Source organism: Triticum aestivum, chromosome 4D (genome assembly GCF_018294505.1).
Source record: "Triticum aestivum cultivar Chinese Spring chromosome 4D, IWGSC CS RefSeq v2.1, whole genome shotgun sequence".
Classification (NCBI taxonomy): Eukaryota; Viridiplantae; Streptophyta; class Magnoliopsida; order Poales; family Poaceae; genus Triticum; species Triticum aestivum.
Window position 1 is genome coordinate 495,175,279 of NC_057805.1, and position 12,740 is coordinate 495,188,018.

General features: G+C 46.7%; 1 protein-coding gene across 1 annotated transcript; it reads left to right on the plus strand.

Moving 5' to 3' along the window:
• The first annotated feature begins 502 nt into the window (after positions 1-502).
• LOC123100554 (uncharacterized) lies at positions 503-1,782 on the plus strand. Its single transcript, XM_044522465.1, has 2 exons — positions 503-1,261; positions 1,419-1,782. The coding sequence occupies exon 1, from the start codon at positions 668-670 to the stop codon at positions 1,235-1,237; it is 570 nt and encodes a 189-aa protein (XP_044378400.1). The 5' UTR covers positions 503-667; the 3' UTR covers positions 1,238-1,261; positions 1,419-1,782.
• Positions 1,783-12,740: the final 10,958 nt, after the last annotated feature.

A 12,740-nucleotide genomic window follows, 5' to 3' on the forward strand; every position in this document is an offset into this window, starting at 1 on the left:
GCTGGCGTCATGGTGGCGTTGATGGCAGACATGCCTGGCAAGTTCGGTACATCATTTTTGCTCCGAGGATGGACCGAGGGTTGATGGAGGTGACGGCCCTTGCAGCGTGCGCTGCTTACTGGGAGTGTGCCAGACCGGGGTGGGACCCAATTCAGGTAGTGGCTGGATGGGACACCCGGCTTTAGATGTTAGACTTTGGTGCGATGTCTGTTTAGTAGACATTCGGCACACCTTCATCAAGGGGATAGGAGTAGCAACAGCGTTGCCAAGATGGTGGCTGCAGGCTTATTGATGTATCACCTTGTATGGTCTTTGTGACTAATTAATAATATGGCTGCATGCATCGTCCAGATGCAGAAGCCGGGGTACATCCTTCTTTTCTATTTTTTTTTAAAAATTAGTTGAAATTAGTTGGCAGCAAAATATAATTATTTATTTCTGAGTTTTTTTGAGTGTTTATTCCTATATTTATACCTGTTGAAAGCCATCTCATTATAAGGTAGTAGTAGGTCGAGTCCATAGCTTGTTTCATACTCCTCTTTCCCATTGTAGAGGCGCCGCCGTTACCATTTCTAACTATCATCAGTTCTGTCGCCTATATCCTTGTGTTGTGTTGTTGTGCTCCTGACGCTGCAACAGCAGCTACCTGAGCTCAACTGTTACCTCGATGGAGAAGGCCACGTCGTCGTGGTTCCATGTGCAAGCGGCAGCGGCGGCGGCGGTGCCGGATCTGTCGCTGGCGTTGTCCTCAGAGGACAGCAGCCAAGACCGGGACGAGGAGGTTGCACCGACGGCGCGCGTGGACGGCAGGACGGTGCGGCTGTTCCAGTGCCTCTTCTGCGACAAGACGTTCCTCAAGTCGCAGGCGCTCGGCGGCCACCAGAACGCCCACCGCAAGGACCGCCTCGCCGGCTTCCTCTGCGACCCCTACAACAGCAACGACAGCCCATCCAGGGGCGCCGCCGTCGCGGGGGCGTCCACCAGGATGACCTGCGATTCAAGCGCCGGCCGGTCCATGTGCACTTCCGTCGCCTCGCACGGCGGTGGCGTGGAGGCGGCGCCAGCCTCCGATGCCTGCAAGCCAGAGAGGTGGGGGCGAGGCGGTGGCGCTCCACGCTTCGCGGAGCACACGCTGCTCCAGGACCCGTTCGCTGTCCGCGACGGCATGGCGGGCTGGTCAAGGGCCTCGTTCGCAAGTGGCGCCGGCGAGACTCTGGACCTGGAGCTGCGCCTCTAGCCAGGCTGCTCTCATGTTGCGCAGGTGATTTCATTTTGAGAAAATACCTTTTCTCAATCATCGCACCGTAAGTTTGTGTATAGATCGTGTCCTCGTGGGGAGAAGATTTCCATTGAAAAATTAGAGACGCGATGCGGCCGGTTTAGACTCAGATTTCTTACGAATGACGATGCTGTTGCAGTGACCTAATTAAAGCAAGATTTGAGGAGTTTCCATCTGGAAGCTGAAGATGCTGTATAGTAATCTGAGGGAGTCCTCGGCTATTTTGTATGCATAGCTAGTTAATTCAAGGAAGACTTGAGGAGTCCGGACGCTGAAGATGGCGAGACGACATGAATATGCATGGGCATGCCTGCAGCTGCGCAAGGATTGCAAACTGAAAAAGAATTCGGATTGTTGGAAGAAAACTGTCTTTAGGTTGTCTTTCTGTACTGTAATAAGCAGTAGATGAGTACTGCTTTATTGGTCGTTTCCACCCCTACTAATTTTATACGTAATGAACTAGGTTATGGCGCTTGTTAATGGAAATCAGCGGGTCAGTGGACTACTAATTTTGCCAGTGAACTATGGTCTGCGTCGTGCGTAGTACGGCCGATGGACCAAACAAGCAAACTCTTTGTTGCTTAGTTTGGGCAAAAGTAGTTTCATGTTTCAGCAGGTACGAGTGAGAGGTTGCCACATGCGTGACAAGCTGGCCACTCGTTCTCCGTATCTCTTTCTGCACCCATGTGATTCCACGAGTGCACTACAGTAGTACTAGTACGTTTATATGCGCCAAAAAGGCACAAGTGGCGCAGCGGAGTGGAGCGTAGTGACTCAGATGCCGGTGCCGACGACAAGAGCACTCGATGCTCTCCCTGTCGCGCTTGCCGTTTGTTTAAATGAAGTACTATAGCTTATAGCAACTCTCACGCGACGACTCATTTCGTTCGCGCGCGTCCGTTTGGGTTGACATGGACAGGGAAGTCGGCCTAACGCGTCGATCCAAACAGCCGCGCGCCCGCTTTCATCCGCCTGCTGACCCATTTCTGGCCCAATTTTGAGCCTCATTTGCCCGCGGACACGAAATGGGCACGCGCGGCGCCTGCCTCCCCCCCCTGACCCGCTAGTCGGTGGCACATTGGCGATCCTCTGCCACGCCAAGATCGACAGCAAACCCTCGCCCACCTTCGCCGCGTTGCCGCTGCCACCCATTTTCGGTGGCTCTGCCAGCAGCCGGTGCCGACACACCTCCCCCCAACGCCGCCACCTCCCACGTCGTCGCCACCACCGTCTCGCCGCCGGGCCACCGAAGCTTCCCACCCCCACCTCCCAACGCCGACACGAGCAGGAAGCCGCCTCGCGCCCCGGCCAGCTCCTTCGGCCTGACGCCGGCACGCTTGTCTGACGCCTCCAAGGCTGCCATCTGGTCCAAGGGAAACACGCGTCTCCTCGCCGACTGGCACCTACGTCGACGCTCGCAAGCAGTTCGACAGTTTGCCAAGGTACAAAATGGACTCCAGCGACGAGTTCTTTTTCCACAATTTCTTTTGCGACTCAGACGATTCCTCGTCCGTTGAGGAGGAGGAGATCTTGGCTGCCGTGTTGTGTTGGGGAACGTTGCATGGGAATTTTTTTCCTACGCTCACCAAGATCAATTTAGGATATGGACATCTACAGAGGAGAGATTGCAGCTACATACCCTTGTAGATCACTAAGCGGAAGCGTTAAGAAACGCGGTTGATGTAGTCGAACGTCTTCACGATCCAATCATGATCCGTCCACGAACTCCCGATCCAAGCACCGAACGGACGGCACCTTCGCGTTCAACACACGCACGACTTGATGACGCCTTCACCTCCTCGATCCAGCGAGCGATGGTGAAGTAGTAGATCGAGTCCTCCGACAGCACGACAGCGTGGCAGTGGTGGTGGTGGAGAAATCTTAGGAGAGCTTTGCTAAGCTACGCAGAGAGGGAGAGGAACTACGAGGGAGAGGGAGGGCAGCGCATAGATGGGCGCGGCTGCCCCTAAACCCTAACCGGAAAACGGGGTCTTAGTCATCTTGCCCATGAGGCATGGTTAGCATGTGTCAAGTGATTCAAAATCAAGTGACTCCAAAAGTCCATCGGCATGGAGTTTCTTCATGCACTTTACACCAATATAACCTAAGCAGCAGTGCCACAAGAAAGTGGTACTATCATTATCAACTCTACATCTTTTGGCATCAATGTTATGAACATGTGTATCATCACTATCGGGATTCAATAAGAATAAACCCCTCACAATGGGTGCATGACCATAAAAGATATTACCCATATAAATAGAACAACCATTATTCTCTAATTTAAATGAGTAACCGTCTCGCATTAAACAAGATCCAGATATAATGTTCATGCTCAACGCAGGCACTAAATAACAATTATTAAGGTTCATCACTAATCCCGATGGTAATCGAAGAGCGAGCGTGCCAACGGCGATCACATCAACCTTGGAACCATTTCCCACACGCATCGTGACTTCGTCCTTCGCCAGCCTCCGTCTATTCCGTAGTTCCTGCTTTGAGTTGCAAATGTGAGCAACCGAACCGGTATCAAATACCCAGGCACTACAACAAGAGTTGGTAAGGTACACATAAATAACATGTATATAATATATACCTTTGTTGACGTTGGCACCCTTCTTGTCGGCCAGATACTTGGGGCAATTCTGCTTCAAGTGGCCAGTTCCCTTGCAATAGAAGCACTCAGTCTCCGCCTTGGGTCCAGCCTTGGGTTTCTTCATGGGGAGGAGCAACTATTTTGCCACCTTTCTTGAAGTTTCCCTTCTTTTCCTTGCCTTTCTTGAAACTAGTGGTTTTATTCACCATCAACACTTGATGCTCCTTCTGGATGCCTGTCTCAGCGACCAGTATCACGAATAGCTCGGAGACTGACTTGTTCATCCCTTGCATGTTATAGTTCAACACAAAGCTCTTGTAGCTTGGTGGTAGCGATTGAAGAACTCTGTTAGCGACAGCCTCCGATGGGAGCTCAACTCCCAACTCAGCCAGACGGTTGTAGTACCCAGACATTCTGAGTATGTGCTCACTGATAGACCCATTCTCCTTCATCTTGCAGGCATAGAACTTATCGGAGGTCTCATACCTCTCGATCCGGGCATTCTTCTCAAAGATAAACTTCAACTCCTGGAATATCTCATATGCTCCATGACGTTCAAAACGCCTTTGAAGTCCCAGCTCTAAGCCATACAGTATGGCACACCGAACTATTGAGTAGTCATCAACACGCGACTGCCAGCGTTCACAACATCCACAGTCACTGGAGGGGGTGGCGTACCAAGCGGTGCATCAAGGACATAAGACTTATGGGAAGTCGTGAGGATAATCCTCAGATTACGGGCCCAACCAACAAAGTTACTTCCATCCTCTTTCGTCTTATCTTTCTCTAGGAACGCATTGAAATTCAGGGGAGCTACTACGCAAGCCATTGATCTACAACATAATTTGCAAAGATAGTTTAGACAATTGTTCATGATAAAGAGTTCAATTAGTCATATTACCAAAGAACTCCCACTCAAATCAACATCCCTCCGGTTGTCCGAGTGTAACACGATCCAAATTCACCAACCCAAGTACGATCATCACATGAGATGAGGTGGTTTCAATGTTGAACATCTCGATGTTGATCATATCTACTATATGATTCGTGTTCGACCTTTCGGTCTCTTGTGTTCCGAGGCCATGTCTTTACATGCTAGGATCATCAAGTTTAACCCAAGTGTTCTGCATGTGCAAAACTGGCTTGCACCCGTTGTATGCGAACGCAGAGTCTATCACACCCGATCATCACGTGGTTCTTCGAAACGACGAACTTTCGCAACGGTGCACACTTGGGGAGAACACAATTTATCTTGAAATTTTAGTGAGGAATCACCTTATAATGCTACCATCATCCTAAGCAAAATAAGATGCATAAAAGGATTAACATCACATCCAAATCATAAGTGACATGATACGGCCATCATCTTGTGCTTTTGATCTCCATCTCCAAAGCACCGACATGATCTCCATCGTCACTGGCATGACACCATGATCTCCATCATCGTGTCGTCATCGGGGTTATCACGCCAACCATGCTTCTACAACTATTGCTACCATTTAGTGATAAAGTAGAGCATTACATAGCGCTTAATGATTGACACACAGGTCATACAATAATTAAGACAACCCTATGGCTCCTGCCGGGTGCCGTATTTATCGACATGCAAGTCGTGATTAACTATACAGAGCATGACCATCTCATACATCAAATATATCTCACTATGTCTTTGGCCATATCATATCACAACAAACCCTGCAAAAACAAGTTAGACGTCCTCTAATTGTTGTTGCATGTTTTACGTGGCTGCTATGGGTATCTAGCAAGAACGATTCTTACCTACACAAAGCCACAACGGTGATATGTAAGTTGCTATTTGACCTTCTACAAGGACCACCTTTGTCAAATCCGATTCAACTAAGGTGGGAGAGACAGATACCCGCCAGCCATCTTTATGCAACAAGTTGCATGTCAGTCGATGGAACCGGTCTCATGTACGTGAACATGTAAAGTTGGTCCGGGCCGCTTCATTCCACAATACTGCCGAAAAAGAAAAGACCAAGGAAGGAAGCAATCTGAATATCAACGCCCACAAACTCCTTTGTGTTCTACTCGTGATGTCATCTACGCAAGACCTAGCTCTGATACCACTGTTGGGGAACGTTGCATGGGAAACAAAATTTTCCTATGCTCACCAAGATCAATCTAGAAGATGGACATCTACGAGAGGAGAGATTGCACCTAAATACCCTTGTAGATCCCTAAGCGGAAGCTTTAAGAAACGCGGTTGATGTAGTCGAACATCTTCACGATCCAATCATGATCCGTCCACGAACTCCCGATCCAAGCGCCAAACGGACGGCACCTCCGCGTTCAACACATGTACGGCTTGATGACACCTTCACCTCCTCGATCCAGCGAGCGATGGTGAAGTAGTAGATCGAGTCCTCCGACAACATGACGACGTGGCGGCGGTGGTGGTGGAGCAATCTCAGCAGAGCTTCGCTAAGCTACACAGAGAGGGAGAGAAACTACGAGGGAGAGGGAGGGCAGCGCCATGGCATAGATGGGTGCGACTGCCCTCCCTCTACCCCTCTATATATAGGGAGAAGGGAGGAGCGGTGCGCCCCTAGGGTTTCCCCTAGGCAGCCAGCAGCCCATAGATGGGGCCGCCTAGGGTTTGGGTGCCCCAGGTGGCTTGCCCCACTGGTACAACGAGGTGCTATACACACGGTTTTTAACCCATTTCCGCGACGACATTTGCACCCGTCGCCAAGTGAGTGTGGGCGATATGGGGTCCTTCCCACACGACCCAGAAATCGTCGGGGATAGGCCCTCTTGGCACGCAGGCTGGGGCAAAATGAGCTCGTGTGCGATTAGGCGAGGCATCGAAACCCAATCGTTTCCGTTCGTATGTACATCCCACATGGTGAATCCCAGAAAAACATTTCCGTTCGTATTTATATCACACATAGTCAATCCAAGGAATACGTTTCCGTTCTTATGTACATCCCACATAGTCAATCCAGGGAAAACGTTTCTGTTCATATGTACATCCCACACAGTCAATCCAGGGAAAACGTTTCCGTTCGTATGTACATCCCACACAGTCAATCCAGGGAAAACATTTCCGTTCGTATGTACATCCTACACAAGTTTATGTATAGGCTCCTGTGTGATAGGTGTAACTATCACACACGCTCTGCCTTGGTTAACTGTTTGCTTTTATCAACTACATCACACACGATTTGATGAAGAAAACTGTGTGGCATTGGGCTATCCATCACAAGCGCTTTTACTGCTAGAACCGTTTGCAAAGTTCCATGGCACATTTAGCAGGTTTATTAGTTTACAATTAATAATTCTAGTATTACGTAAATTCACATTTCATATCGAACGGCTGTTTGCCAATTTCATATCAGGCACATAAATATATTTTAACATCACAATATGATAGCTACTTGAAAACAACACAGTACAACATATAGCTAGTTCAACTTCAAACAATATTAGAAGAATATATTCATTTCCCTAATCGAGATCATCCAGGCGTCTTATCCACCTCTGCTTTTAGTTCAGTAAGAATCTGTTTTGCACTGGCCAACTGGGAAAGTGCCTCCTCCTTCGCCAACACCATCTTAGCAAAGTCTGATTTAAAAATCTGAGCTCATTCTCCACCTTCCTATTTTTATCCCGCATCTTCAAATATTCTTCAGCGTTGACAACACTTTCTCTAAGTCTACCTCTGTTCTCTTCCTCATACATGCTCCACAGCTTTGCTAGGCACATCTTCTAAGACTGTGGCCACTCTTGATCCCACTCCAAGTAAGAACACTTCCGTTCATCCTATAATATTTAAAACTAGATCAATAACAATTATAGTGGAAATGGGTTTATAGCAACATAGAAAATCACCAATACTTATTTTGAAAAACTGAAGAAACATGCTAATTATGACATATCTTCTCAAAAAGATCAGTGTGCAAATGAATTAATTGCTACTGAGAGAACAAACAAAATCTGAAACATCAGAAGCTATAATTAACTACAACAACGCTACAAGTTCTTACTCATGTACTATAAATGACAAATTGAACATTTTATGAGGAAGGTAAATATAACTGCAACATCATAGCGACAGTGTTTGGATGACAACAAATTGATACTAACAGGTGTGTACATGCACAAATTTAGTAACATAGAACAAATAGCACTAAGGCCGTTCACTATGTATGCCAAAACCGATGTAAAAACAACTGTTGCTACATCTCGCACCGGTGCCCTGCACTGGCGAGCCGATGCAGCGGAAAAAAATCAGGGACCCGGACTCCGGAGCACCTAGTTGCTCCGATGCCCAGTTCCATCGTGCCATAAAGATTTAGTATTTTACTACTTGGTTGCTCGGATGTGTGGACCAAAGTTGGCTGCACAAACTGCTGAAGCGGTGCCAAATAATTTTCTAATGGCACCGCTGATGAGATGGCAACATTTTTAGATACTAGGTACAAACTGTGACACTGTCTTAGGATGCGTTTGGTTGAAGGTGTAGTATGAATGGGTTGGGACCGTGACAGTGTGTGAATCACATCTAACAGATGATTTGTAACAACGAAAGAGGGTCTAACCTTCTCTACACATGCCAGAAACTTCCTCCCACTATCCATAGATTCGAACGCAACTAGCTTCACGCATGGAGATTGATGCTGACAACGAGCAGACAGATCTTCAGCCGCCCCGCTCCATTCGTTGCAACTGATGGTCCTAGGGAGCTACAAGAGGAAGAAATGACTCAAATCGACCGCTGGGTAAAAATCCTTCATTCCAAGTCATAGCCCGAGAGAGAGAGAAGAGAGGCATACCCGGGTGGTGAAGGAGTCGTCGTCGTCGGAGGAACCGCTGGAGAGGTCTTTGAAGAAGACCATGGCGAACCCGACGGTAGGATGTGAGGCGGCGAGAGCGAGGAAGCAAGCGAGGAAGCGGCTATAGCTTAGGAAGGAAGGAAGGAAGGAGGAAATAGGGGAAATGTGACTTGTGGTCGGGGAGAAAAGGGGGTGGGGAAGGGGGGTAGATATTTCGACAGTAGGCCAAAAATTTCAAAATGTGGAGGGAAATTTTGCGCGTGGTGCCGCTGGACACCATTCACTTTGAACGATTGTGTGCATCGCAAACGATTCTTCTACTTTACGCGCATGAGATAAGTTTGGTAATTCAAATTTTGGTGGAAATTTCCCCGAGTACGTCATTGCATAATTTAACATCGCTTGCTAATTTGGGCACACAAAAGAGCATACAACACACAGACCACACTTACTGAATCGAGAAATTTTAGTAATTAAACAGAGCCAGTTAACCTAAACATTGCTCTAACAAAAGACCAGCATTAAAAACAAAGCCTAAGTATGCATAATTTTAACAAATCTGCTGCCGCAACGGCCTATGCATCGACGGTGTGAGATGAGACGTCGATGACTTGTCCTGGCGACATGCTACCGTTGGTGGACTCCGCACCCCCCCTGCTGAAGTCGACCGTGTCCTCGTCCTCGTCCTCGGCGCCGCCCTCAAGGTTGTAGTACTTGTAGTAGTGGCTGCGACAGAGCTCGCGTTGGTACTCCACCGCCGATTCCTCGATGGATAAACTCTTCTCTACCTCGACCTCGGCCACGCGCAACTCCTCCTTCCGGCGCTCCTCGATCTCCGCCGCCCCCTGCATCTCTAGCTCCCGCTCGGCGATCTCATGAGGAAGCAGGTGCTCCATGGCCACCTCCGCCTTTTCGGACGTGGATTGCATGCTGGATTCCGAGGTGGCCTAGAATATCTTGGCGTGTGCGTCCTCAATCTTGGCATGGATGGCCTCAACCCAGGCTAGGGCGACATGGGCGGCACGGACGGCAGCTCGAGCGCTCTTGGCGTTTGCAGCCACCATCGCAGGAGCAGTTGCAGCCGTATCGGTTGCTGCAACTGCCCTGTCGGTTGCCGCAGTCGCCCTCTCGGCGGATGTGGCCGCGCTCAATGCGGATGCGGTGGCACTCTCGGCGTAGGCGGATGCGCTCTTGGCGCAGGCGGCGGCGCTCGGGGAGGACGCGGCCATCGTACGAGCCTTCACGAAGCGTTTGCATGGCGTCATCTTTGCAAGAAGGGGGTGCGGGAATGTGGGATCGAGATTCGTGGATTCGAGGATTGCCAGCACTGGAGCAGACGAGCCGGCGAAGCTTAAGGAGCAAGACTTAAATAGACCCAGAAATTTTCATCGCAAACAGTTCCCACCAAAAAACTATGTGTGATGTTGTGGATATTTTTTATTAGCTGTGAAAGACGAATTTGGAGTAAAGTGGCAACGGATGGTGTTTTAAATGTACGAGAAAATTTGTAGTACTAATACAATTTTCATGTCAAATTTTGGAAAATTTCAGGTTCATTTGACATTTTAAGACATTTAAGTGATTTTCTAGCCATTTAATGACCGTAATTTAAATTTGAACTACATGTACATGCAACAACTAACCATAACGGTCTGAAAAGTCATATTTTGTGTCCTTGTGTGTGATTTAATTCCATGGGCAGTAAATTGGAATGAATTTTCAAACATATTGATCTAACGGCTATGACACAATTAAGCATGGAGTGCCATGGCATTTAAATTCCAAAAAAATAAAAAAAGATCAGAAACACATGAAACCTTGCTTGATGTAATGTCATGCCCCCAAGATGATATGGTAATTTTTTTTGGCATGTTTGATGAAAGTTTGGACACACACCCCTCACAAACCGAAGCAACTCACTAGAAGGCTAGTGGTTCCGAGAGGGAACAATGCATGTTTGGTGACGAACGGGAGATAGCTTCCCCTTACGGCCCTCAAATTTTTCTACATTTAACGTGCACTAATACAACTGTCATGTGAAAATTTGGAAATTTTAGGGGTCATTTGACTTTTTAAAGACATTTAAATGATTTTCCATTTAACGATCGAAATTCAAATTTGAACTACATGTACATGCAACAGCTAATCATAACGGTTTGAAAAATCATATTTGTGTACTTGTGTGCAAGTTAATTCCATGTGCAGTAAATTAGAAGGAATTTTCAAACATATTGGTCTCACGGCATGGACACATGCATGGAGTGCATGGCATTTTAATTCCAGAAATTAAAAAATGATCAGAAAAACATGAAACCTTGCTTGATGTAATGTCATGCCACCAAGATGATGTGATCAAAAAATTGGCATGTTTGAAGAAAGTTTGGACACACCCCCCTCACAAACCGGAGCAACTCACTAGAAGGCTCGTGGTTCCGAGAGGGAACAATGCGTGTTTAATGACGAACGGGAGATAGCTTACGGCCTTCAATTTTTTTCTACGTGTAACGTGCACTAATACAACTGTCATGTGAAAATTTGGAAAATTTCAGGGGTCATTTAACCTTTTAAAGACATTTATGTGATTTTCTAGCCATTTAATGACCGTAATTCAAATTTGAACTACATCTACATGCAACAGCTAACCATGACGGTTTGAAAAATCATATTTGTGTACTTGTGTGCGAGTTAATTCCAAGTGCAGTAAATTAGAAAGAATTTTCAAACATATTGGTCTCACGACATGGACACATGCATGGAGTGCCATGGCATTTTAATTCCAAAAAATTATAAAATGACCAGAAAAACATGAAACCTTGCTTGATGTAATGTCATGCCACCAAGATGATGTGGTAAAAATTGGCCTGTTTGACGTAAGTTTGGACACACACCCCTCACAAACCGGAGCAACTAACTAGAAGGCTCGTGGTTCCGAGAGGGAACAATGCATGTTTGATGATGAACGGGAGATAGCTTCCTCTTCCGGCCTTCAATTTTTTTCTACATTTAACGTGCACTAATACAACTGTCATGTGAAATTTGGAAAATTCTAGGGGTCATTTGACCTTTTAAAGACATTTATGTGATTTTCTAGCCATTTAATGACGGTAATTCAAATTTGAACTACATTTACATGCAACGGCTAACCATAATGGTTTGAAAAATCATATTTGTGTACTTGTGTGCGAGTTAATTCCATGTGCAGTATATTAGAAGGAATTTTCAAACATATTAGTCTCATGGCAAGAACACATGCATGGAGTGCCATGGCATTTTAATTCCAAAAAATTTAAAAATGATCAGAAAAACATGAAACCTTACTTGATGTAATGTCATGCCACCAAGATGATGTGGTAAAAAATTGGCATGTTTGACGAAAGTTTGGACATACACCCCTCACAAACCGGTGTAACTCACTAGATGGCTCGTGGTTCCGAGAGGGAATAATGCATGCTTGATGACGAACGGGAGATAGCTTCCTCTTACGGCCTTCAAATTTTTTCTACGTACAACGTGCACTACTATAACTGTCATGTGAAAATTTGGAAAATTGTAGGGGTCGTTTTACCTTTTAAAGACATTTAAGTGATTTTCTAGCCATTTAATGACCATAATTCAAATTTAAACTACATCTAAATGCAACGGCTAACCATAACGGTTTGAAAAATCATATTTTTGTATACTTGTGTGCGAGTTAAAAAATCATGAGACGATGTAAATATCTGGTGTTCACAAAGAAAAATGTAAATATCTGGCAAGAAAACCGCCCCCACACGATTGGCACTCTATTTCGCGCCTCGAGGTTTGCAAGGTGAGTGGCGGGGGTTATTAATCAGACACGATTATATATTGGAAACCGTCAGCTATTAAGTTCACACACGGATTTTGCTGCGGGAATCGTGTGTAATTCAATCTACAGTACTCGTAAATTCTGGCGACCGGCGTGTGTCCTGTTCCCGTCGATCTAGATTCCAGCCGCCAATAAATACTACCTTGCTCACGTCGGCCCGCCTGCATTCTCATCTACATCCTCCCCTCGCTCATCCTCTCTCTCTCTCTCTCTCTCTCT

What these genes read in the sequence shown, in the direction of transcription:
- LOC123100554 (XM_044522465.1), top strand. Translation starts at nt 668, where the DNA reads ATGGAGAAGGCCACGTCGTCGTGGTTCCATGTGCAAGCGGCAGCGGCG.